Below are 26,689 nucleotides of genomic sequence, written 5' to 3'. Positions count from 1 at the left end.
CTCTTTTGCTTGTCTAAATGTGAACCTACAATACTTTCTGGTTTCATGTCGTATGTCTGTATCTAGAAGGTGTGTGATACAGCTGAAGGCTCAACCAATACTTTGATCAGGCTTCAAACATGCCAATGGAGTGTGTCTTTACCTCATGGTGACTGATCAGATTTTTTTTCTTGAAATACGTGGAGAGAGACTTTGTTGTGGTTTTCAAATTGGGAACATAGGAACAGGAGTAGACTATTCAGCCAATCGAGCTTGCTCTGTCATTCAATACAATCATGGCTGATCATCCACTTCAATACCCTTTTCCCCCTTTATGTCATTGGTATTTAGAAATCTGTCAATCTTTGCTTTAAACATACTCAATGACTGAGCTTCCACAGCCCTCTGGGGTAGAGATGTCCAAAGATTCACAACCCTCTGAGTAAAAAAAATTCTCCTCATCTCTGTCCTAAGTGGCTTACCCCTTATTTTGAAACTCTGTCCACTAGTTCTAGACTCCCCAACCAGGGGAAGCATCTTGCCTGCATCTACTCTGCCTATCCCTTTAAGTATTTTGCAGGTTTCAGCGAGATCACCTCTCATTCCTTGAAACTTTAGAGAACACAGGCCCAGTTTCCTCAATCTCTCTTCAAAGGACAGTCCTGCCATCCCAGGAACAAGAACCTTTACTGCACTCCCTCTGGCAATAATATCCTTCCTAAGGTTAAGGGACCAAAACTGTATATGGTACTCCAGGTACAATCTAACCAAGGTTCTATACAATTGAAGCAAGACTTCACTACTGTATTCAAATCCTCTTGTGATAAAGGCTAACATACCATTTGCCTTCCTAATTGCCTGCTGCACCTGCATGTTAGCTTGCAGTGACTTATGGGCAAGGACATCCAGGTCTATTTGTACATCAACACTTTCTAATCTCTTGCCATTTAAGAAATACTCTGCACATCTGTTCATCCAACCAAAATGGATAACCTCACGTTTTTCCACATTATATTCCATCTGCCGTGTTCTTGCCCACTCACTGAGTCCATTGAAATCCCCTTGAAGCCACTTTGCATCTTCCTCACAACACACATTCCCAACTAGCTCTGTGTCATCCGCAAACTTGCAAATATTACATTTGGTCCCCACATCCTGAACAGCTGAGCCCCAAGTACTGATCCTTGTATCCCACTATTCACAGCCTGCCAACGTGAGAATGACCCGTTTATTCCTACTCTGTTTTCTGCCTGTTAACTAATCTTCAATCTGTGCCAGTATATTACCTCCTATCCCAAGTGCTTTAGTTTTGCTAACCAACCTCCCATGGGGGACTTTATCAAAAGCCTTCTGAAAATCCTAGTACACTATGTCCACTGATTCCTCTTTACCAATTCTGTTCATGATATCCTCAAAAAACTCTAATAGGTTCACTAAACATGATTTCCAATTCATAAATCCATGTTGACTATGCCAAATCAGATTATTATCTAAGTGTCCATTTATCGCATCCTTTATAACAAATTCCAGCATTTTTGCTGCTACTGATGTAAGAATAATAGTTCTGTAGTTCACCAATTTCTCCCTCCCTCCTTTAAATAACGGGGTGACAATGCTACCTTCTAATCTGCAGAATCTATAGAATTTTGGAAGATGATCACCAACGCATCCACTATCTCCATAGCTATCTCTTTCCACACAGAATATCAGGTCCCGTGGACTTATCAACCTTCAGCCCCATTACTTTCTCCAATACAACCTTCCTACTAATATTAACTTCCTTCATTTCCTCATTCCCCCTAGTGCTTGGATCTCTAATTAACAGGAGAAATCATCTGTGTGAAAGAATTAATTTCAAAATCTTATTAAGAAGAGATGCTACACTTCAAAAAACACCAGTGACCAAGAGGAGGCCTTTTGCATATCTCAATCTTTCTATTATTGTGCTTTCTACTTTAAAGCAGCTGCTCGGGGCAGTCTAGGAACATATGTTATTTATCATCCCTTCCTGTCAGTGACTACTCATTACTGTAGTGATGCTGAAAACCCTATTTGTGACATATCTGCTGAAATTGTTACTTACCTCTCCACTTCATAGGACTTCATAAATGGTTCTTGCAGAGCAGCTCCTTAAATTTTCCCATTTCTTCCTGTCCTTGAATTTGGTCCATTCAGGACTCTTCGCTAGCAGCTCTATAAGTTAATATGTTTGCTGAAACAATTGGCATGGATTGGCCTTTCTTAAGAATCTCTGCATATCTTTCTTGTGCTGATGTTATCTGCCCAATCACTACAACTCTTATAATGTTGGGCTGATGAGGACGTCAGTGATAAATGTCAAATATGCATTGGCCATTTAGCTAGGTTGATTCTAGCAGTAATTCCAAGCACTTTCTCTACACAAATTATCTTCAGATGTTTTGCAGAAGAAATGCTAAAGTGAAGCTGAAAGATAAGCTGCTGTGTTTTCCAATAGGGCTATTGAACATATATACCTTTTCCAATCCTGACCACATCCTCATAAAACTCTTCTGCACCCTTTATGGTGTGATCACATCGTTCCTGTAATATGATGCCCAGCACTGTGCACAGTACTCTTCAGATTTACCTTCACCTTACATCTTGGGTCTTTTACCATTATTATTACTGAATGGGACCCCCCCCTACTCAATGTGATTATTTGCATTTCCTGTACCTTTCACTGTCCCTTTATCTTCGTTTGATAGCCACCCTGTCAGTAATTAACACTTAACTTGAACTTGTTTTAGGTTTTGAAATCCAAGTTTGAATGAAAAGGAACAGCTTCTTATAGGCTTTATAGAGCAGCATTGAATGGCTCTATTTCTGCTTCCAGAAGCTCAGCTTTAATGTTCTGCCTTCACGGTTTGGCATGAACCGATTACTAATTGTAACATTCTCAGATACCGATTAAGGAAACGTCTGCAAATTATGTGCTTGAGCTGATATGTAATATTTCAATTTGTTGAATATATAAATGCTTACAGTACATTGTTATAATCAGGAAATTAAGGAACAGACAAGTTAATATATCAGGCATCAGAATTGACAGTAGCTCTATACCTGAAATGTTAACAAGTCTTGTGACAATCTTTGATCCAGAAGCAGTGCAATAAGGAAAATTTGTAATTTCTTTAAATTAAGAATAAAAGCAAAATACAATGGACATTGGAATTCTGAAATAAAAAAGAAAATACTGGAAAAACTCAGCAAGTCTGGCAGCATCTGTGGAGAGAGAGACAGAATTAACGTTTTGAGCCCATATGATTCTTCTTCAGAGAGGTAGAAATGTGATGGATTTTATGCTGTGTAGGAGGGGGTGGAGCAAGTGGATCAAAACAGAAGATCAGGGATAGGTGGGAGCTCAGGAGAGATTGGGCAAAAATGTCATGGACACAAGACAAAGGGAGTTTTAATGGTGGTGATAAAGACTAAAGAAGGTGCTGATAGTGGCATAAAGGTAAAATAGCAGGGGTCAAGGGTCAGCGCTGTATGAAAGCAAAACATAAGAACAAATGACAGATGGCCCTGTGGGGAGGTGAGAGTCAGAGAAAAAAAATGGATTAAAACAGGGGTTAAGATGGAGGAGAGGGTTCATGGTTTAAAGTTGTTGAAGTCAATGTTAAGGCTAGAAGGCTGTAAAGTGCCTAATTGGAAGATGAGGTACTATTCCTCCAGTTTGCATTGGGCTTCACTGGAACATTGCTGCAGGCCGAGTACAGACGTGTAGACACGAGAGCAAGATGGTGAGTTGAAATAGCAAGCAACAGGAAGGTCTGGTTCATGCTTGTGGACTGAGTGGAGGTGTTTCACAAAGCGACATATTCACCATCCTCTGACACAGTTGACCCTTCTCCTGAAACAGCTCAAACCCCTCCCAACAATGGTCAGTTTCCTGCATCTCGGAAAATGCTCACCCACCCTCCCCTACACATCCTGACAATTCTACTGTACACCTCCTCACCTCCTACTCATCTTCAGGAATCCCTAGCTCCTAGCCAGCCAATATTGGAACAGTGTTGACGGCGGGAGTGAGCTGATCCAGGGGGTGGATGTGCTGTGTCAGGATTGCTATTGTGGAGTGCTTTGACATGCTCTGAGATGGAGTTAGAAGTTAAAATGCTAGTAAGTGAGTCTGGAAGGCAGAGGAAACAGGCTAGATAAGAATGAAGTGAGATTAGCAAGGCTAAATGGAATATATTTTAATGCAAGGAGCATGAGGAATAAGGCAGGCAAGCTGAAGGCACAGATAGGCATGTGGGAGTATGATATCATAGCTGTGACCAAGACTTGGCTAAAAGATGGGCAGGATTGGCAGCTCAACATTCCTGGTTATGGGGTATTCAGACAAAAGGGGGATAGAAGAGGAGGGGGCTTGCAATATTGATCAAGGAATCAATTATAGCAGTGACGAGGGATGATATCTTGGAAGGATCATCAAATGCAGCCATTTAGGTATAAGTAAAGAACACAAAAGGGCAAACGTGCAGTTGGATGTGTACTATAGGCCCCCAAAAAGTCAGGGAGAGATTGAGGGTCAAATATGTAATCAAATTTCGGAGAAGTGTAAGAATAATATGGCAGTAATAGTAGGGGATTTTAACTATCCAGATATTAACTGGGATAGTTTTACTCTGCATGGTAGGGAGGAGGCAAAATTCTTAAGTTGCATCCAGGAGAACTTTTTTAGCCAGTACGTAGAAAGCCCAACAAAGGAGGGGGCCGTTCTGGACCTAATATTCGGAAATGAGACCGAGCAGGTGGAAGGCGTATCAGTAGGGGAGCATTTTGGAGATAGTAACCATAACTCACTTAGATTTAGGATAGTTAGGGAGAAGGATATGGTTCAGCTGGGAATAAAAGTTCTAAACTGGGGAAAGGCTAATCTTACTAAGATGAGATACGATTTGGCTCAAGTGGACTGAGAGCAGCTACTTGCAGATAAAACTGTGTCAAAACAGTGGGAGGCATTCAAGGAGGAAATAGCGAAAGTACAGGGCTAATATGTTCCCATAAAGACAAGGTGGTGGGGGGCAAGTCCTGGGAACCCTGGATGTTAAGGGACATAAAGGTTAGGATTAAGAAAAAAAGAAAAGCTTATGGCAGATGCCAAGGGCTCAATATGGCAGAGTTTCTAGAGGAGTATAAAAAGTCAGGTGGGATCTTACAAAGGAAATTAGGAAAGCTAAGAGAGTGCATGAGAAAACATTGGTGAGTGGGAATAAAGAAAAACCCAAAAGGGTTTTTTAAATATATAAAGAACAAGAGAATAACTGGGGAAAGACTAGGGCCAGTTAGGGACCATAAAGGTAATGTGCATGTGGGCCCTGAAGAAGTGGTGTACAGTCCTCAATGAATACTTTTTTTTAATTCATTCATGGAATGTGGGATTCGCTGGCTGGGCCAGTATTTATTGCCCATCCCTGGTTGCCCTTGAGAAGGTGGTGGTGAGCTGCCTTCTTGAACTGCTGCAGTCCATGTGGTGTAGGTACACCCACAGAGCTGTTAGGAAGGGAGTTCCAGGATTTTGGCCCAGCGACAGTGAAGGAACTGCGATATATTTCTAAGTCAGGATGGAGAGTGACTTGGAGGGGAACTTCCAGGTGGTGGTATTCCTATCTGCCTGCTGCCTTTGCCCTTCTAGGTGGTGGTGGTCGTGAGTTTGGAAGGTGCTGTCGAAGGAGCCTTGGTGAATCCCTGCAGTGCGTGTTGTAGATGGTACACACTGCTGCTACTGTGTGTCGGTGGTGGAAGGAATGAATGTTTATGAATGTGACGCCAGTCAAGCAGGCTGCTTTGTCCTGGATGGTGCTAAGGTACTTGAGTGTTGTGGGAACTGCACTCATCCAGGCAAATGGAGAGTATTCCATCATACTCCTGACTTGTGCTTTATACATGGTGGACAGGCTTTGGGGAGTCAGGAGGTGAGTTACTCATTGCATGATTCCTCAACTCTGACCTGCCCTTGTAGCCACAGTATTTATATGGCTGGTCCAATTCAGTCTCTGGTCAATGGTAACCCCCAGGATGTTGATAGTGGGGTATTCAGTGATGGTGATGCCATTGAACATCAAGGGGCGATGTTTGGATTCTGTCTTGTTGGAGGTGGTCATTGCCTGACACTTGTGTGGTGTGAATGTTTCTTGCCACTTGTCAGCCCAAGCGCCTCTCTTTGCGTCGGTCTTCACAATGGAAAAGGACGATGCAGGTATGGACATCAGGGCGGAGGACTGTGAAATATTAGAGGAAATTAACATAGGGAGAGAGGAGGTACTAGCGGGTTTAGTGGCCTTAAAAGTGGATAAATCCGCAAGCCTGGATGAGATGTATCTCAGGCTGTTGAGGGAGGCAAGGGAAGAGATATCAGGGGCCCTGGCAGTAATTTTCAAATCCCCTCTGACCACAGGCGAGGTGCCAGAGGAGTGGAGGAATGCTAACATCGTCCCATGTTAAAAAAGGGAGGAAGGGATAAACCACGAAATTACAGGCCAGTCAATCTAAGCTCAGTGGTAGGGAAGTTACTGGAAAGAATTCTGAGGGACAGAATATATCTGCCCTTGGAGAAACACAGATTAATCAGGGATAGTCAGCATGGATTTGTTAAGGGAAGGTCGCGTTTGACAAATTTGATCGAATTTTTTGAGGAGGTAACCAGGAGTGTTATTGAGGGGTAATGCATTTGATGTGGTCTACATGGACTTTAGCAAGGCTTTTGATAAGGTCCCTCATGGCAGACTGGTCAAAAAAGTAAAAGTCCCTGGGATCCAAGGCAAAGTGACACGTTGGATCCAAAATTGGCTGAGAGTCAGGAATCAGAGGGTGATGGTAGAGGGATGTTTCTGTGACTGGAAGTCTGTTTCCAGTGGGATTCTGCAGGGTTCGGTGCTGGGGCCCTTGCTGTTTGTGGTGTACATAAATGATTTGGACTTAAATGTAGGGGGGTACTATCAAGAAGTTTGTGGACGACATGAAAATTGGTAGGGTGGTAAATAGTGAGGAGGATAGCCGTAAACTGCAGGAGGATATTAATGGACTGGTCAGTTGGGCTGAGCAGAGGCAAATGAAACTTAACTCGGAAAAGTGTGAGGGAATGCACTTAGGGAGGGCTAACGAGGCAAGGGATTGCACTATGAATGGTAGGACCCTGGAAAGTACTGAAGATCAGAGGGACCTTGGTGTGCATATCCACAGACCTAAGGGTAGCAGGACAGGTAGATAAGGTGGTTAAGAAGGCATAAAGGATAATTGCCTTTATTAGCCAAGGCATAGAATACAAGAGCAGGGAGATTATGCTGGAACTGTATAAAATGCTGGCTAGGCCACAACTGGAGTACTGGTCACCACATTATAGGAAGGATGTGATTGCACTGGAGAGGGTGGAGACGATTTACCAAGATGCTGCCTGGGCTGGAGGGTCTGAGATACAAGGTAAGATTGGATAGGCTAGGGTTGTTTTCCTTGGAGCAGTGAAGGTTGAGAGGGGACCTGATAGAGGTGTATAAGATTATGAGGAGCATAGATAGGGTGGATAGGAAGGCACTTTTTCCATTAGTAGAGGGATCAATAACCAGGGGGGCATAGATTTAAGGTTAAGAATTAGAAGGCTTAGAGGAGAGTTGAGGAGAAATTTTTCACCCAGAGGGTGGTGGGAATCTGGAACTCAGTGCCTGAAAGGGTGATTGAGTCAGAAACTCTCGTAGCATTTAAGGAGTATTTAGATATTCACTTGCATTGCCATAGCCTCCAGAGCTAAGAGCCAAGCGATGGAAAATGGAATTAGTGTAGTCAGACCTTTGTTGACCGGCGTGGAAACAGTGGGCCGAATGGCCTCCTCCTTCGCTGTAAACGTCTGAGTCACCTGATTTACTTAGTGCTGTGTTCCTGAACAGTCTTTATACTTGCTAGGAACAGTTCTAAGTAAATCATTTAGAAAAAATAAGTAAGTATAAGGCAAACTGCCCAAGTTTGTGACTTTACAAGTCCTGGGCATGCCATCAGTGAATGCACTCACTGAGCCATTTCTGAGGTTTTGGAAGTTCCTGGTTCCAGTGTAAGTTGGCTCTCAGGAACTTCTGATGCCATTGCGACCCTCAATAGGAGCAAATGTCCCAGTATTTAGAGAAGGATATCTGCTATCCTTACCTGGTCTGGCCTACATGTGACTCCAGACCCACAGTAATGTGGTTGACTCTTAAATACCCTCAAGGGCAAATAGGATGGGCAATAAATGCTGGTCTAGCCAGTGACGCCCACATTCCATGAATGAATAAATAAAAAATGTTCACTGCTATTGGAGTCAGATCTGAGTTTGCATGTAACCCTACATGGCAGGGATTGAGAGCCACCAGTCAATGTAAAATCTCCCTTTATAACATTTAGGTCATGTGGCACTTTGCTCAAGTCTGGTTCTTGCAGTGAGCTCATGTTTCTCATGTGAAATTTTTACAAATTGTGTAAGGTAGGAGCACATTGAGATTCTGGCCAATATTCTTGGTGAACAATATTTCTCCCTCATCATGATAACTGGTGGTTGATCATAAGACGCTAGATTGAGTTGAACTAGAATCGCTTTTATTCGAGGCGTTTCCACTAAAGGCTCAGGAAAATTGGCTCTACTTTAACACCACAATTGTTCTCCATCAATGCAATTCTTCATTTTCCCCTTTTAATTTATTTAGTAAACCCCTCCCTGATTCAGAAGATTGATATTCATCTTTATTACTTGTGCAAGGGCAAAAATGAAAATGAAGCTAACAGAATCCCACATCTCTTGCAGAATCCACTGGATAATTTAAATGGCAGGAGTATCCGCTGGGTTCTGTTACCTGTGTTCTTCCTCACCATATATTATGTTTTGTGCTCTGTCCAGGGAATATTTAACACCAGGGCAGTAAAGACAGAAATGTAGCCCAGCTATTTACTGCATGTTCTCATTATGAGCATTAGTGATTTGTACTTTGAGCACTGTGAGAAAAGTATTGGATTCAATCTGATGAAAGTATAGTATTTGTTCTAAAGATGTCACAAAATGCATCTGAAAATAACTTGTTACTGAATATCTGGATAAATTTTAGCCAGGTTGTGCATAAGTGTGAACTTATTAAGCTGCACATTAAATTTCTATTGTGTGGCACTTAGCCTTAAACAGATGCTAAATCCAGGTGAGTCCTGTAATTACAAGTGCCGTTAATACAGGATGTATTCCCAAGTTACTTTATGATTAAGAAGCAATAAAAATAGGAATAGAAAGTGAGTGTTTGTTTAGGAGGGAATGACTGAAAGTTTGATCAAAAAAACTAAAACTTTCAAAGTTGAAGAAGGAAAAGCAACAGATTAAAGGGAGGAGTAGGGTCAAGGCAGCTGAAGCAAGGGGATGTGCAGGAAGCCAGGGGTGGAGACCTGCAGAATGTGGGGTAGGATGCAAGTGATGGGCAAATGGAATTTAGTGATACAGGCACCTTCATTTGGACCAGTTAGAGAGAAGATTTTTTTTAAAAATGCGGCAATATAGAAGTGTCAAAATCATTGGGTTCAGTTCAGCAAAATAATTCAGTAAACAGGCAAGGTTCTGTAAAAGCAGGGGTATCATCCTGGGAACAGCGATTTGTCAGAGTGTGAATGTTACAGTGATATTGTAGTTTCAAACTCATACGAGAAATCAGCTCTGCTTTCATGGCTACAGTAGCTTAAATACTTGGGAATGCAAGTAGGGTAAATGTTCCCCTCTAAAGACACTTGAATAAGAACATACATACAAATTAGGAGCAAGATAGGCCATTTGGCCTGCTCCACTATTTGATAAGATCACGATTAATCTGATTGTGGGCTCAACTCTACTTTCCTGTTTACCCCCATACCCTTTGACTCCCTTGTCAATCAAAAATCTATCTAACTCAGCCTTAAATATTCAATGATCCTGCCTCTTTGGCTCTCTGCGAATGAAAATTTCACAGACTAATGACTCTGAGAGAAAAAAATTCTCCTAATCTCCAGCTTAAATGGAGATGTTATTTATTGTTAAACGGTGTCTCCTAGTTCTCGTCTCTTCCATAAGGGGAGACATTCTCTCAGCATCCGCCCTGTCAAGTCCCCTCAATATCTTGTACGTTTCAATAAGAACACCTCTCATTCATCTAAACTCCAACAGATAGAGGCCCAACCTATCCAACTTTTATGCCAGGAATCAGTCAAGTGATCCTTCTCACTTTATACATTAATGATCTAGATGAAGGAACTAAGGGCATTCTGGCTAAGTTTGCAGATGATACAAAGATAGGTGGAGGGACAGATAGTATTGTCTGCTGCAGAAGGCTGCAGAAGGATTTAGACAGGTTAGGAGAATGGGCAAAGAAGTGGCAGATGGAATACAACGTGGGGAAGTGTGAGCTCATGCATTTTAGTAGGAAGAGTAGAGGCATAGACTATTTTCTAAATGGGGAGAGAATTCAGAAATCTGGAGTGCAAAGGGACTTGGGAGTCCTAGTCCAGGATTCTCTTAAGGTTAACTTGCAGGTTGAGTCGGTAGTTAGGAAGGCAAATGCAATGTGGCATTTATTTTGAGAGGACTAGAATATAAAGGATATGCTGCTGAGGCTTTATAAGACTCTGGTCAGACCACATTTAGAATATTGTGAGCAATTTTGGGCCCCGTATCTCAAGAAGGTGTGCTGGCCCTGGAGAGGGTCCAGAGGAGGTTCACGAAAATGATCCCAGGAATGAAAGGCTTAACATATGCGGAACGTTTGAGGACTCTGGGTCTATACCCGATGGAGTTTAGAAGGATGAGGGGGGGGGATCTGATTGAAACTTACAGAATACTGAAAGGCCTGGGTAGAGTGGATGTGGAGGAAGATGTTTCCATTAGTAGGAGAGACTAGGACCCGAGGACACAGCCTCAGAGTAAAGGGAAGACCATTTAGAACAGAGATGAGGAGAAACTTCTTTAGCCAGAAAGTAATGAATCTATGGAATTCATTGCCACAGAAGACTGTGGAGGCCAGGTCATTGAGTGTATTTAAGACGGAGATAGATGGGTTCTTGATTGGTAAGGGGATCAAAGGTTACGGGGAGAAGGCGGGAGAATGGGGTTGAGAAAGTTATCAGCCATGATTGAATGGCGGAGCAGACTCGATGGGCCGAATGGCCTAATTTCTGCTCCTATGTCTTGTGGTCTTATGGTCTTCTCTAAACTGCTTCTAATGCAATTATATCCTTTCTTAAGTAAGACAACCAAAACTGTACACAGATGTGGTCTCACCAACACCCTGTACAACTGTAGGAAAGTTTCCTTACTTTTATATTCCATCCCCCTTTCAATTAAAGACAACATTCAATTTGCCCTCCTAAGCACTTGTACCTTCATACTAAACTTTGTGATCCATGTACCAGCCACCCAGATCCCTCTGTACTGCCATTTAAATAGTTTGCTGCTTTCTATTCATCCTACCTAAGTGGACAAGTTCACTTTTTCCCACATTACACTCCATCTGCTGAATTTTTGCCCACTCACTTAACTTATATCCCTTTGCAGACTCCTTATGTCCTTCTCACAACTTACTCTTCTTCCTATCTTTGTGTCATCAACAAATTTAGCAAGCATACATTCGGTCCCCTCATCCAAGTCATTTACGTAGATTGTAAATAGTGGAAGCCCAGCACTCCACTGGTTTCAGCTTGCCAACCTGAAAATGACCCATTTATCCCTACTCTTTGCTTCCTGCTAGCTAATCAATCCTCTGTCCAGGCTAATATGTTACCCCCTACATTAGAGCTTTTATTTTTATAGTTACCTTTGATGTGGCATCTTATCAAATGTCTTTTGGAAACATTAAGATTTTTATTATTCTTTCTTGGGGGGATGGGTTTTTCTGGCTCGGCCAGCATTGATTACCTATTCCTAATTGCCTTGAGAAGGTGGTGGTGAGCTGCTGCCTTGAATTGCTGTAGTCCACATGATGTAGGGACACCCAGAGTGCTCTTAGGGAGGAAGTTCCAGGATTTTGACCCAGCGACAGTGGAAGTCATAATAGTAAAAATAATAAGCTCATCAGGCCTGGTGCTTCCTGCTGCTTAGGTAATACTGTTTTAATGACCTGAGCTCCCTCTCCTGAGTATGTACAGGTAGTATGAACTGAACAGCTCCCATACCTGGAGCTATGGGGGAGTGAAATGCAGAGTATGTTTAGGACACAATGAGGCCCTGACCAGGACTGATCATTGAAGCTCGCTGCACCTCTGGATCAACTCAAAGCAACAGAAGTCTATCAAAGCCTCAGTAAGACCAGGCATTCTGTATAGATGTCCCAGTTGTATGAGACCTTATGTACTTGTGTGTGTTCCTGTATGGATTGGAGTGAGTCCATGTTTATTCCTGGTGTAGACTGTAATGATCTGTGTTTCCTACCTCCTTATTTCACGCTCAGTTGCGTATTTAGTGGATAGACGGCTGAGTAGTGGAGCAGGTACCTGTTTCCTGTTTCTTCATGAGCTGCTGCATTGCTTGCGCTAGAACCTAACTTTCACTTCACAGTCCCTTTCTCTTGCCGCTGCATGAGTTGTGCTTGTCCATCTGTACCCTTCACTTGGTCCCTAACTATTCTCTTTCTCATCATCTTGCAACAGCTAGTGTGCATCTTTCCCAACATTTGTCTGTTATTATTTATTGGCCTCTAACTCAAACTCACTCACAGCTGAGTACCGTGAGTCATGAAGACTTGAGTTTTCTAAGTTTCAATGAGGTTTGGGCATATAAAAATATATAGTTCCGTGTATTTTATTTCCTTAAATAGAACAAGGTGTTAGATCAAGCTATGTATTCCATGTCCAATGGTAATAAGGGAAATGAACCAATTGGTATATGGTGAATATAATATAGTAATCATTGTCAGATCGAAGACCTCATAAACACATTTGATAAGTGGCCTATTCAATTATATTTAGGGTGTGGCTGAGGCATCAGGGAGCAAAATATCATCAATATGACTAATTTTTCCTCCTTATCATTTTGTTGAATGCAATTAAGTTTGTTTCCTCTCTGGTGTTGCAAAGTTTTCAAGGGGTGTGTTTGAAAATTTCTAAAATGACAACCAGACACCAAAATTTTAATTTTGGAACTGAATTTTTTTTCCATTTTCTTTTCATGAATCAGAATTTGCAGATGTCAGGTGTTAGGATTTTAAAATCTCAAAGTCAAGTCGTGATTGCTGTGGCCCTACCTCATGCCAATTTCACCTCCTATCTCATTTCTTTAAATTGGCAAAAAGGTGACCAAAAAGTCAATGTTTTAGCAGTAACGATCAGTGTTCAATTCTGTTTTCATTATAGAAGGGAGAGAAATTTGTAAAGACAAAGCTAGTTACTTAAATAAGAACACAAAATGGGGGAAACACACATTGGGTCCAACCACAACTGAAAATAGAAAGGACTAATGTCTCAGATGAGACCTTGGGGCAAAATCTGATTTTCAAACATCAACTTGTCTATTCTCAGTCAGATGCTGACAAACACATTGTATATTCCCTACTGTTTTTTTTGGGAGAATTTTCAACATTTGCAGATAAAACCAGGCTTTGACCTCAATCACCATTACAATGACTGAAGGAAAAACAAAAATAGTTGGAAAAACTCAGCAGGTCTCACAGCATCTGCAGAGAGGAATACAGTTAACGTTTCGAGTCCGTATGACTTTTCATCAGAACTAAAGAAAAATAGAAATGAGGTGAAATATAAGCTGCTTGAGGGGGGTGGGACAGGGTAGAGCTGGATAGAGGGCCAATGACTGAAGGTACTGGTTTCATTCAGAATGTCCTTCCTACTCTCTGTCTGATTGCGGTGTTTAAGCACTTGATTGTCCTTCTTTCCATTTGCCTCAGAAGCTTAGAATTAAAATAATTCTAAATGCTAGTTATCTATTTGAAAATAAGCAGCAGGGTAATAACCTGTTGGATAGACCCTGTAGTTGGAGACGGTCAAATATCTATAAAGCAAAAATTAATGAGAAAGCTTAGCCATTTAGATAAAGTGATCCCACCACAAGTAGGATTGTGTCTCACTGCAGGTGACACTGTAGTCATTTGGTTTGGGTGCTCCTCAGCTGCTATAGCAAGTGTACGTTTTAGCTACATGCTATGATGATCTGAATAGAACAGGAGAAGCTAATCAGGCAGCCTACAATAGTTCCAATATCACCAGATATATATTTTTAAATAATTATGAAATATGTTGGAAATCAGGTTTGCAGTTATTTGTCTTTGTGTTAGTATGAAATATGTTATTGAAAAGTACTTTAATGGTGACAAACTATGAGAGGAGACTAAGATGACTCAGGTATTACCATTTAGAAACATTACGGTGAGGGGGCCTAGGCATACTGAGGAATAAATATGAGGTATTAATTAAACAAAAAAACCTTCAAGGTAATTTTGGACAATAGAACCAGGGAAATAAGCTTAATAGATCACGGGAAAATGTCTATACTCAGAATGATAGGTAGAGTTGTAGAATCAACGTTTGAGGAGTTCAAGGCACAGATGAATCCTAGGCTGTGTGAATCAAATTTCTAAGACTCAGCTCTATGTGCTGAATGGCTATTTTCCAAACTGTGGAGAAGAGTCCTTGAGGTTCCAATTCCTGGTTGCCCAAACATGACCTGGGTCAATTCATTCTCATCTAATTATACTTCCTTCCAAGCTGGCGGCACAGTGTTGGCGAATTGCACTGATGACAGTGGTAGATGATATGTTAAGAATCATAGGTTTTACCTTTGCAGTCCTCAATTTCAAACAGACAGAATGTAAGTGGGAAGTGCAGAGAGGTACAGCACATCCCCAGAGGGTGGGACTTGATTGACCCAGAATGTCATCTTGCTTGCCCTTCATGGTGATTTGATCAAAGAAGAGGCAGAAACCTGAGAGTAGGTTACCTGCTATACTCTAAGCTGGTGAAACGACAAAGTAACCAATTGGAGAGAGAGTAGTGAATGAAACAAATTACTTCCCTGCTGTAGTGGGAGATAGGAAAGGATTTCAGGGCTACAGCAGCTACTCAGGTTGAAACATGCATGCTTTGGGCAAAGGTATGTATCACTGCATGCTTGCTAAAAATGCACATTGCAATCCTGGATTCTGGCCACTCTGCTCAGGAATGTAGACACTGCCCTGGACCTGGGCCTGAGTCTGAGCCTGAACTTGCACTTAAAGGCTGTGAAACAGTATCATCACTCGCATGACTGACCTGTGAAGCTCCATCAGAAACTAAACGCATGAATACTGCTGCAAATGGCATGTCACTACTGTGCTTTGTCCTAGACAAACTGTAAAATGTGGTATGGGTGTCTAAAAGGGACACACATTGTCTGGTTTTGTAAGACCCATTGAACAAACCCCCTCTGGCTGCCCTCATTGCCTGAGTCACAGCGCAAGGTTCCTCAGATTGCTGCTGAACTGATTGTTATCATGTCTTCATCTTGACTTTGGATGAAATACTGGATTTACAAATTACAATGAGAATTGTGCTTTCTCTCTCTTCCAGTGGCATCTGCCAGTATGACTCGGTTGGCTCGTTCACGCACGGCCTCACTGACCAGTGCAAGCTCAGTAGATGGACACCGCCCACGAATCTGCACTCAAACCAATAGCAGCGACAGTGTGGGTCAGGTGACTCAGAACATCTCTCACACCATGGAGGTGTCATGCTAAGAGGTGATATAGAAACAAGAATGTGGATGAACCTGAAAGGTTTTCTATTCCATATTATTCTTGGTATGGAATTAGTTAAAATATAAAGAGTAGAGATTGCTTCATTGCAGTGTAGCAGTCTATGATTTTCTAGCCTAACAATTAAAAGGCTGCCTACAGCTTTCTTTCCTGCATGGGTTACAATCATTGTGAATCTTATTTTGATAGGTGTAGCTGCTTGAACCTCTCCAACCCGTTAGCAGCCCTTCATGAGTCCTGTATTTCTCCAATCAGTGCCATGATACATATTAGAGACTGTGCCAATGTAATAGTATTCTTGTATTCAATTATTTTAACTTGTGCAAGGGGAAAGCATCACAATTTGAGCTATCTAAATGTGGAAGCATTTCCTAGCATTGGTGTGTTAACTAACTGTTCTAAGTGTTCTTTATGCTTTCTGTAACATGGTGCAATAAGCTGTCCTGATCACTGCAGATAAGTGAATCTGGCTCCATTACTTTATGTTTTATAGATACTTTTATTCCCCCTCCCCCTCAACTTCAGTTTGGAAAACTATAAAATGAAGAGGTCAAAGATTGTTGTGAGTTTCGTGTTCTGATCTTTGTGATAATTGTAGTGATGTTGAGATACCTTTTTGTACAAAATGATCCTTTGTGGTTGCTGTTGATCTAATACCTGACCACATCTGTGGATGCCACTATTGATAGTTAATTCACTGTCAATGTACCTAATTACTATGTTTATGAAAATAATAAAATCAGTATGAGGAATTAAAATCAGCTCTGTCGTGGCCTTCATTTTGATGGCAAAGGGAACACTTGTCACTGGCTCATGGTTTCTTCACTTTTTCTGCTGCAATTTTCTTTCCACCCTTCCAATGACATTGCCTCCCTGGGAACAATTCTAGAGGTGGTGGTGACCCTCTAGTATTTCACTCAGGTAGCCTTTAAGTGGGTTGCATGGTTTTTATCTGACAGTGCAAATTCTAGCCAAACCTTCAACTGTGTCTGGACTGGTTTTCCAGCTGAGATAAGCTAATGGATTGAGGATTGAACCTGCAATTTTCCTGGTCTAGACAACTGACTTGAGAGAACAAATATATCACATTTATTTTCTTCTTTAAAATATTTTTTTGTGAATTATATTCATTGCGGTGTGGGGTATTAATGCCAGGGGAAGATATTTTCCACTTTCTGCACCCAAGAACATCAAACACTTCCAAGTCAAGTGTCACGTAGGGAACAATAGGGGCACGCTGCCATTTTACGTGAGTGGGCCAGTTAAGGCCCGCCCAACATGACATCCGCAAGGAAGCGCTTATGCACTCCCTATGCAGGCAGTGGGGGTTTCCCTCAGCTGAGAGTGTGCTCTTTCATGCATACGCATGAAAAAGTGCACTCATCTCTCTTAGACTAAATGCTGCCTTGGAGATCAGTGCCAAATTTAAAAGTGGTGAAGGGGCAAAAATAAAATTTCCCTGACATGTCCCCTCAAGTAACACTGTCACATGAGCTGGGACATGTCCATCACTTTAAAGCATATATTTATTTAAATTTTAAAAACCCTCATGAAACTTCATCCTGCCTGTGGATGAGGTTTCATGCTTTTTCTGAAGCCTACTAGGGCTCCTGGCCTGCCCGCCAACCTTAAGATTGGACGGGCAGGTCCATTAAGTATCTCAATGACTTTTTAAATGGCCTCAATAGGCCGTTGACAGGTTGGCAGGCACACAGCTGATTCAGTTGCGCCCCTGCCGACCTGAAAATTGAAATGACGCGAGGTGACATTGGGAGTTCCACCTGACATTATCCCGCATCATTTTATGAGTTGGCGAGCAGGCCCTGCCCCCCCGCTCGCCGACCTAAAGATCCTGGCCATAATGTACCTCAGCCCCAACTACCAACAGCCACTCACTTGCAGAGTAATATTTTCCACTTTTCACATGAACCACTTAATAGTAAATTTTCATTTAATTTAGGCCCATGTCCAGTAGAAATTAGGTTGTTGGTAGCACATTCTCCCTGCTCATCCTCTGTGGGAATGAGTATAGTCGATCACAGCACCCTCCTCTGTGGTCCACCTTCTGTGAAATTGCATATGCTTCTTTCCAAATTATCTATTCCAATGCTGCCAGTGTCAATCCAGCTATGGGATTGCTACCTTGTATGATCACTTTAAGCATACCCCAAAATGTTTCCTCTACTCTCCTCTTTTATATGCTGCTCCTCTATAATATCAGTAATGGAGTTGGTTCCCATTAGTCTGCAGATGACACCCTTGCCTACCTCTCCGTCACTTCCCTTGACTACCTCAGTCAGTATGACAGCCTCAGTCATTGTGGTAGCAAACCATGAATGAGCTCAAATTTCCTTTTGTTGACCAGTAAGACACAAGATATTGGCCTGGATTTCCATCCTTAAGGCAGGTAGGGGGAGTAAGGGAAATTCCTAGCTTGGCCTGCCCACCTCGGGAGAAAGTGCCCGCAAAGGTGGGATTTTCATTTCTGAGGGTAGGTGTGAACTGGAGTCGGGCCAGCTGACCTGGGAAGAAGCCTTGAGCTGCTGGGTGTGGAGGTGGGCTGTTTAAAAGGTTTGCCTTGGTGCTGTGGGACTTTGTGTGTTTTATTTTACACTTGGGACAAAGGCCTCCATCCCTCACTCCTCACACCCCCTTCACCCTCTAAACAGTCCCCATGCCCCATCCATGCCACCTGCAGGGATCAGAGAGACTGAGCTGTCAATCAAATAACATTTCCTCTGGGAAGTAGCTGAACACCTGCGCCCCAGAAGAAACATCATTTGATTCACAGCTCAAGCCCTCTGACCTCTGCAGTCAATTTCAAAATATTTGTCGACATGAGTGGTTTCAAGGGTTTGTGATTTGCGATTTTCAAAACTTCAAAGGGCCTGGATAATTGACACTTCCATTAGTTTGCAATCCAGACTTTCTTTTCAAGCAAAGGCGGAAGTTATCAATGGATTTCATTTTTTCCAAAGCTATTTTTTTTACACGTGCCACTATACACTATGGCATTCATCAATGGACATGGATGTGCCTGAGCTGGACAAAGGGGGCATGAGGGGCCTGAGGGGGTGGGTGGAAGGGCAGAGCTTGGCATAGGGGGCATGATGGGGTGAAGGGGGGTGTAACTTGGCTTAGGGGGCTCAAGGGGGACCTTTTGAACTTACATTTTAAAAGGTCCCCTCATGCACATTAGGGTTCAGGCCTCCTCTAAGGGGCTGGGAACCACAACTCTTTAAAAGCCTGGCCTGACTCTATGAAAATTGCAGAGGAGTAGGACATGCCTATCCCTGCCATAGAGCCAGCCAGGTCAGGAGTGACGGATGTGGGCTTTTGACAGGAACCAGCCCGCAACTTTTAAAGGCACTACCCAAAATTAGACAGCCCAGGAATTTTTTTCATTCGTTCATGGGATGTGGGCTTCGCATTTATTGCCCATCCTTAGTTGTGCTTGACAAGGTGGTGGTGAGCTGCCTTCTTGAACCGCTGCAGTCCCTGTGGTGTGGGTATACCCACAGTGCTGTTAGGAAGGGAGTTCAAGGATTTTGACCCAGGAACAGTGATATATTTCCAAGTCAGGTCGGTGAGTAACTTGGAAGGAAACTTCCAGGTGGTGGTGTTCCCATCTATCTACTGCCCTTCTAAATGGTGGTGGTTGTGGGTTTGGAAGGTAGAAGGAGCCTTGGTGAATTCCTGCAGTGCATCTTGTAGATGGCACACACTGCTGCTACTGTGCGTCAGTGGTGGAAGGAGTGAATGTTTGTGGATGTGGTGCCAATCAAGCGGGCTGCTTTGTCCTAGATGGTGTCAAGCTTCTTGAGTGTTGTGGGAGCTACACTCATCCAGGTGAGTGGGAGTATTCCATCACACTCCTGACTTGTGCCTTGTAGATGGTGGACAGCTTTGGGAAATCAGGTGGGTTACTTGTCGCACTATTCCTAGCTTCTGACCTGCTGTTGTAGCCACAGTATTTAAATGGCTAGTCCAGTTCAGTTTCTGGTCAATGGTAACCCCCAGGATGTTGATATTGGGGTTTCAGTGATGGTAATGCCATTGAACATCAAGGTTGGATGGTTGGATTCTCTCTTGTTGGAGATGGTCATTGCATGACACTTGTGTAGTGCGAATGTTACTTGCTACTTGTCAGCCCAAGCCTGGATTTTGTCCAGGTCTTGCTGCATTTGGACATAGACTGCTTCTGTATTTGAGGAGTCGCAAATGATGCCAGGCATTGTGCAATCATCAGCGAACATCCCCACTACAGGCCTTATGATGGAAGGAAGGTCATTGATGAAGCAGGTGAAGATAGTTGGGCCGAGGACATTACCCTGAGGAACTCCTGCAGTGATGTCCTGGAGCTGAAATGACCTCCAACAACCACAACCATCCTCCTTTGTGCTAGGTATGACTCCAAACAGCGGAGAGTTTTCTCCGATTCCCGTTGGTTCCAGTTTTGCTAGGGCTCCTTGATGTCACACTCAGTCAAGTGCTGCCTTGATGTCAAGGGCAGTCACTCTCACCTCACCTCAGGAGTTCAGCTTTTGTCCAAGTTTGAACTAAGGCTGAAATGAAGTCAGGAGCTGAGTAGCCCTGACGGAGCCCCAAACTGGGCGTCAGTGAGCAGGTTATTGCTAAGCAAGTGCCGCTTGATACCGCTGTTGATGACCTCTTCCATTACTGACGATGGAGAGTAGACTGATGGGGCAGGAATTGGCCGGGTTTGTATTTGTCCTGCTTTTTGTGTACAGGACATACCTGGGCAATTTTTCACATAGCTGGGTAGATGCCAGTGTTGTAGCTGTACTGGAACAGCTTGCCTAGGGGTACGGCAAGTTCTGGAGTACAAGTCTTCAGTGCTGTTGTTGGAATATTTTCAGGGTCCATAGCCTTTGCAGTATCCAGTGCCTTCAGCCGTTTCTTGATATCACGTGGAATGAATTGAATTGGCTGAAGACTGGCATCTATGATGCTGGGGATCTCTGGAGGAGGCCGAGATGGATCATCCACTCGGCACTTCTGGCTGAAGATTGTAGCAAATTCTTCAGCCTTATCTTTTGCAGTAATGTGCTGGGCTTCTCCATCATTGAGGATGTGGAAATTTGTGCAGCTTCCTCCTCCAGTGAATAGTTTAATTGTCCACCACCATTCACGACTGGATATGGCAGGACTGCAAAGCTTAAGTCTGATCCGTTGGTTGTGGGATCGCTTAGCCCTATCACTTGCTGCTTAAGGTGTTTGGCACGCAAGTAGTCCTGTGTTATAGCTTCACCAGGTTGACACCTCATTCTTAGGTATGCCTGGTGCTGCTCCTGGTGTGCCCTCCTGCATTCTTCATTGAACCAGGGTTGAACACCTGGCTTGATGGTGATGGAAGAGTAGGGGATATGCCGGGCCATGAGGTTACAGATTGTGATTGAGTACAGTTCTGCTGCTGCTGATGGCCCACTACACCTCATGGGTGCCTAGTTTTGAGTTGCTAGATCTGTTCGAAATCTATCCCATTTAGCACAATGGTAGTGCCACACAACACGATGGAAGGTATCCTCAATGTGAAGCCGGAACTTCCGTCTCCATAACGACTGTGCGGTGGTCACTCCTACCGATACTGTCATGAACAGATGAATCTGCGGCAGGCAGGTTGGTGAGGATGAGTTCAAGTATGTTTTTCCCTCTTGGTTCCCTCACCACCTGCCACTGACCCAGTCTAGCAGCTACGTCCTTTAGGATCTGGCCAGCATGGTTAGTAGTGGTGCTACCAAGCCAATCTTGGTGGTGGACATTGAAGTCCCCCACCCAGGGTACATTCTGCATCTTTGCCACCCTCAGTGCTTCCTCCAGGTGGTGTTCAACATGGAGGACCATTGATTCATCAGCTGAGGGTGGTATGTGGTAATCAGCAGGAGGTTTCCTTGCCCATGTTTGACCCGTTGCCATGAAATTTCATGGGGTCCGAGTCGATGTTGAGGACTCCCAGGGCAACTCCCTCCTGACTGTATACCACTGTGCTGCCACCTCTGCTGGGTCTGTCCTGCCGGTGGGACAGGACATATCAAGGGATGGTGATGGTGGAGTCTGGGACATTATCTATAAGTTGTGATTCCGTGAGGATGACAATGTCAGGCTGTTGTTTGACCAGTCTGTGAGAGAGCTCTCCCAATTTTGGCACTAGTTCCCAAATGTTAGTAAGGAGGACTTTGCAGGATCGACAGGGCTGAGGTTGTTGTTGTCGTTTCCAGTGCCTAGGTCAATGCCGGGTGGTCCGTCCGGTTTCATTCTTAAATAGGATCAGGAATCCAGGAATCAAGACTCATCTACTTCTCTAAAGGGCTCCCGAGTTAACCCAACTTGGCAAAAATCTGGGCCATTGTATTCAGCTTCCACTAAAAACGTTGTGCCATACATCTGCCAGTCTGCTCATTCACTGTTTGCTGAAGCAGAAACAGACCATACAAAGCCCTGCCTCTTGCCTGACCAAGAGCAGAGTTACAAACATCATATTCTAGCTGTGAAAACCTTGCTTGCTTATCATCCGCTGGAGTGCCGAGCTTTATGGCTATCCCACTCACACTGAAGCCAAAACCCTTATTCACGCCTTTGTCACCTCGAGACCCAATTTTTCAATTGTCGTCTCCAACAGCCTCCCAAGTTCACCCCAGAAGTTTAAAATTTAATTGGCCACATCCTGTCTCATATTAAGTCACACTTATCCATCATTCCAACTCTTGCTGAAATACACTGGTTTCCAACACTAAAGCTTGATTTTAAAATATTGCTCATGCTCATCTACATATCCCGCACAGCCTTGTGCCACCCTACCTCCTTTACCCTGTTCTATCCACCCACACCACACTGCGCCCCCCCCACCCCCACCAAAACTCTTTGATCATCCAACTATAGCTCCCAATGTATTCTCTTTCCTCTATATTATTGGTGGAAGAACTTTCAGCATATCCCAGCCTACACATCCTTACCAAAACCCCTGCGCCCTCTCTCCCTGCACTTAAATATCTCAGTATGTACTTGATGGTGCCTTTGATCACCCTCCTAATATTGTAATTTATACTTGGTCACTTCTCATGGAGGAGGAAAACAAATGCAAAGTTTGTTGTCCAACTAACTTCACATAGCACCCTCAGCAAGTAGATGAGACTTGGCTGGATGTGAACAGTTCTGACAATGTGAAATGGCAGTGAGTGTGCAACCCACTGTATGTCCAATTCTTATTCCAGCTCATAAATCTGCACGTTTAGCAATTTTCCAATGATCCTGAATTATTTCTCCCTTGACCGCCCCCCCAGTACTTAATAGATTTCTCCATTTACTAAGTCATGTGATAGTAGACAGAATACTAGATCAAACTAACATACCATGAATTTCAATTCAAATCACACAGACATCAGCAAACCACTTCAACTTTTTTTTATTACAATTGGCTGAAAGGTAAGATGTACAGGCTGCAAACATCAGTAAAATGATATGCAAATTGCCTTACTTCAGGAATAATAGGAAAAAGATTTACATTTATATAGCATCTTTCATAACCTCAGGAAGTCCCAAAGCACTTTATAGCCAATTAATTACTTTTCTGGTGTAGTCACTTTGTACTGCAGAAAACATGACAGCCAAATTGTGCTTAGGAAGGTTCTGTAAATAGTAAGGTAATGTGAGCAGATGGTTTGTTTTTGTGATATTGGTTGAGGGATAAGTGTCAGCTAGACACTGGAGAGAACTTTTCTGTTCCTCTTCGACATAGTCACGAGATCTTTTACATCTACCTGGCAACAAACGAGTTCTCAGCTTAACATCTCATCTGAAAGACACCATCTCACACATGCAATACTCCCTAACTTCTGAATCGGAATGTCAGCCTAGATTTTGTGCTCAGGTTCTATGGAATGAGACTTGAACCCTATTTGCCTTAGAGATAAGCATGCTATCAACTGAACCACGGCTGACTACTTGAGAAGAATTCATTTGGAACACTGACAGAACTAAAAAGGTATACAGAACAGCAAATAGCAAGTATGGCTGAGGTCAAGTAAGGATAGCAGAGGTTGGATTATTGGGCCTGCTTGGGTGATGGGGTGGGTTATGGTTGAGTATTGACTATTGGGGGTGAGTGGTAAAGGATAGCGGGTCGGCTGTTATTAGCAACAGACAGTGTGAGTGTTGCAGTGTGTAGGGTAGTAAGGTTGGTAGGAAGATGATCGTGTTTAGTAGGTACAGGATCTTGAAATTGGTCAAAAATGGTTATCAAATACTTGGAGTGGCTAGAATAAAAGCAAAAAACTGCGGATGCTGGAAATCCAAAACCTCATATGGACTTGAAACGTTAACTGTATTCCTCTCCACAGATGCTGCCAGACCTGCTGAGTTTTTCCAGGTATTTTTATTTTTGTTTTTGAGTGGCTAGAAGTTGACAAAGAACAGAGAGGGGATTGGAATGGTCAGGGGATAGTAATGATTGTTGGGAAAGTGAAGACTGTTGGGGTGGAAATAGAAGTGTATTTGGTTGGAGGTTAGGGTGGTAGGAAGTGGGCAAGGAATGGTGAGGATGTTGGAATGTTTTAGGGTTGGTGGAAGTGGTTGAAGAAAGTGAATTTAGTTGCAGAATAAAGGTGGATAAGGGTTACTAGGGGTTAGTAAAGTATGGGTAGGGGATTTAGTAATTGGGTGGAAGATAGGACAATTTGGAGTGGATTAAGGATAGTAAGAGGGAATAGGTGGGAAAAAGCCTACTGTTATTGCAACGTAGCAGTTCAGTGGGATTAACAGGGTTGCATATATACATGTGTAGTTGTAGGAAAATGTATAATATAAGTAGTTAACAGTTTGGTATAGATAAAAAGGTATCAGAGCATAGAGGCTAACAGCAAAAAAGGACATGTAGAAACCACAGATGCACATTGGGCATGTAGAAGTCAATTTTAATGGTATTCTATTATGAGTTTATTGTGTGTGTTAGAGACTAGCATGCAGTTTAGATTTGGTTGTTAGGATTCTGCAAGCTAAAGCTAAACAAGCAGATGCGTTCTCAGTTTGAGGCAATTTAAGAAGCAACGTGTTTGCATGAAGAATTATGGCTTATCTGGGGACATGTCTCCAGCTTGTTATTATTCCGGAACAGTATAGTGTTCCTAACCATGTAAAATTGTCTTATCCTTTACCGATGAGAATTTAATTTCTCATGAGAATGAAGTATGAAATACAATGTTGCCATCTACTGGTCTAGTTGCATGCGATATTATCAGAATTGAGGGGTTCAGCACACATCATCTGACATTGTCCATCTCGGTATATAAAGATGCATCATTTCAAGTAGTTATTTGATTTCTGTGCTCAGAACTCACCAGGACTGATTAGTAGTTTGAAGCCACCAATGGATGTCCTACTTGTATGTACACTAGCTTGCTCATACTTCGTATCACTATTAATAAAGATAAAATGTTAATTTATCTCTGGTGTTTGAACATATATAATTTTAATTAAATAAGGGTGAATGGGAGATAGTGAGTGTAGATAAAGGTGGCTGCAAGATAGTATATTGAAGGATGGATGGATATAGGATTCGGGGGGAATTGTAGACAGGAGACAGAGGGTAGATAGATATTAAGGCAAATCACATCTATTCAATATCAACATTCGTGTTACATTTTAAATCCTTTCTAAGTTCCTCTTCCATAGCTTGAGATATTCTGATACTTTACTCACTGATCCAGTGATATCTAAAACATAAGACAGTTACACTCGAGACAGTCCTGGTCACCCAATTGGATTTGCCTGCGATGGTTTGGAGTTGACAGAATCAACATGGCACATTTGCATTGCCTCTCTGCCTTGTTGCTGTTTATGAACCAACTCAAATTGCACTATTGCCTTGATAAATGACCTCTGTCCTTTTCAAGACGAGGTGCTGCCAGCACGAATAATTTTGAAAAGCGCATTAACATTATTATTTTTGATGGCATCTCGGCAAGCAGAGATCACTTGGGTCTTGGGCTTCCCAACTGGAAGATAATGATACAAAAGGTATTAGACAATGAAATGGCTTCAGTGCAGCAAGGGCACCTTCAGTTAAATATAATCTAAATCAGTTTAACCCTTTCAGACAAAATGGCAATCAGGCAGTTGTGAGTCAGTAGCACAAACTTGTAATCTATAATGGATGGATGTATGGAACATTATAAATCTCATCTCTGTAATCTAAAGATGGTTTTGATGAACTGCTCCATTTATAGTGCAAAGTATATATTTGAAAGTTGGTCAAATCAATAGTAGCTTCAAATAGACTAGAAGCTCTCAGTGAATGGTGAGTTTTTGTTATTCTTTCATGGGTGTGGGTGTCGCCAGCTGGCCATCCCTAATTATCCTTGAGAAGGTGGTGGTAAGCTGCCATTGTAATCCTCTGCAGGCCATGTGGTGTAGGTACACCCACGGTGCTGTTAAGAGGGGAGTTCCAGGATTTTGACCCACCGCAGTGAAGGAACAGAGATATAGTTCCAAGTCAGGATGGTATGTGGCTTGGAGGGGAACTTTTTTTTTATTCATTCATTCATTCATGGGGTGTGGACATCATTGGCTAGACCAGCATTTATTGCCAATCCTCAATTGCCCTTGAGAAGGTGGTAGTGAGCTGCTTTCTTGAACGCTGCAGTCCATGTGGTGTTGGTACACCCACAGTGCTGTTAGGGAGGGAGTTCCAGGACGGTAATGCCATTGAATGTCAGGGGGAGATGGTTAGATTCTCACTTGTTGAAGATGGTCATTGCCTGGGATTTGTGTGGCGCAAATATTACTTGTCTCTTATCAGCCCAAGTCTAAATGTTGTCTGGGTCTTGTTGCATATAGGCATGGACTGTTTCAGTATCTGAGGAGTTGCTAATGGTGCAATCATCAGCAAACATCCTCATTTCTGACTTTATGACGGAGTGTAGGTCATTGATGAAGTAACTGAAGATGGTCAGGCCTAGGACACT

The 26,689-nt window shown here is 42.8% G+C and overlaps 2 protein-coding genes across 8 annotated transcripts in view; one reads left to right on the top strand and one right to left on the bottom strand.

Annotated features, from left to right (window-relative positions):
* ndrg4 (NDRG family member 4) overlaps positions 1 to 16,468 on the top strand; it is a 178,586-nt gene extending 162,118 nt beyond the window's left edge. For all 6 annotated transcript variants that reach the window (XM_041190933.1, XM_041190936.1, XM_041190932.1 and 3 more), the window contains one exon: positions 15,526 to 16,468. In XM_041190933.1, coding sequence (XP_041046867.1) covers positions 15,526 to 15,692 — 167 coding nt within the window. In that variant the 3' untranslated portion in view covers positions 15,693 to 16,468. The remainder of the gene's footprint in view (positions 1 to 15,525) is intronic.
* Positions 16,469 to 23,116: 6,648 nt separating this feature from the next.
* bbs2 (Bardet-Biedl syndrome 2) overlaps positions 23,117 to 26,689 on the bottom strand; it is an 81,956-nt gene continuing 78,383 nt past the window's right edge. The window contains exon 18 of one of the 2 annotated variants that reach the window (XM_041192730.1): positions 23,117 to 25,720. In XM_041192730.1, the coding sequence (XP_041048664.1) occupies positions 25,614 to 25,720 (107 nt within the window). In that variant the 3' untranslated portion in view covers positions 23,117 to 25,613. The remainder of the gene's footprint in view (positions 25,721 to 26,689) is intronic. The other variant, XM_041192731.1, reaches the window with a different exon arrangement.

This window comes from Carcharodon carcharias, chromosome 7 (assembly GCF_017639515.1).
Source record: "Carcharodon carcharias isolate sCarCar2 chromosome 7, sCarCar2.pri, whole genome shotgun sequence".
Classification (NCBI taxonomy): Eukaryota; Metazoa; Chordata; class Chondrichthyes; order Lamniformes; family Lamnidae; genus Carcharodon; species Carcharodon carcharias.
Note: the sequence above shows the minus strand (reverse complement) of the source record. Positions and strands in the feature narration are given on the sequence as shown.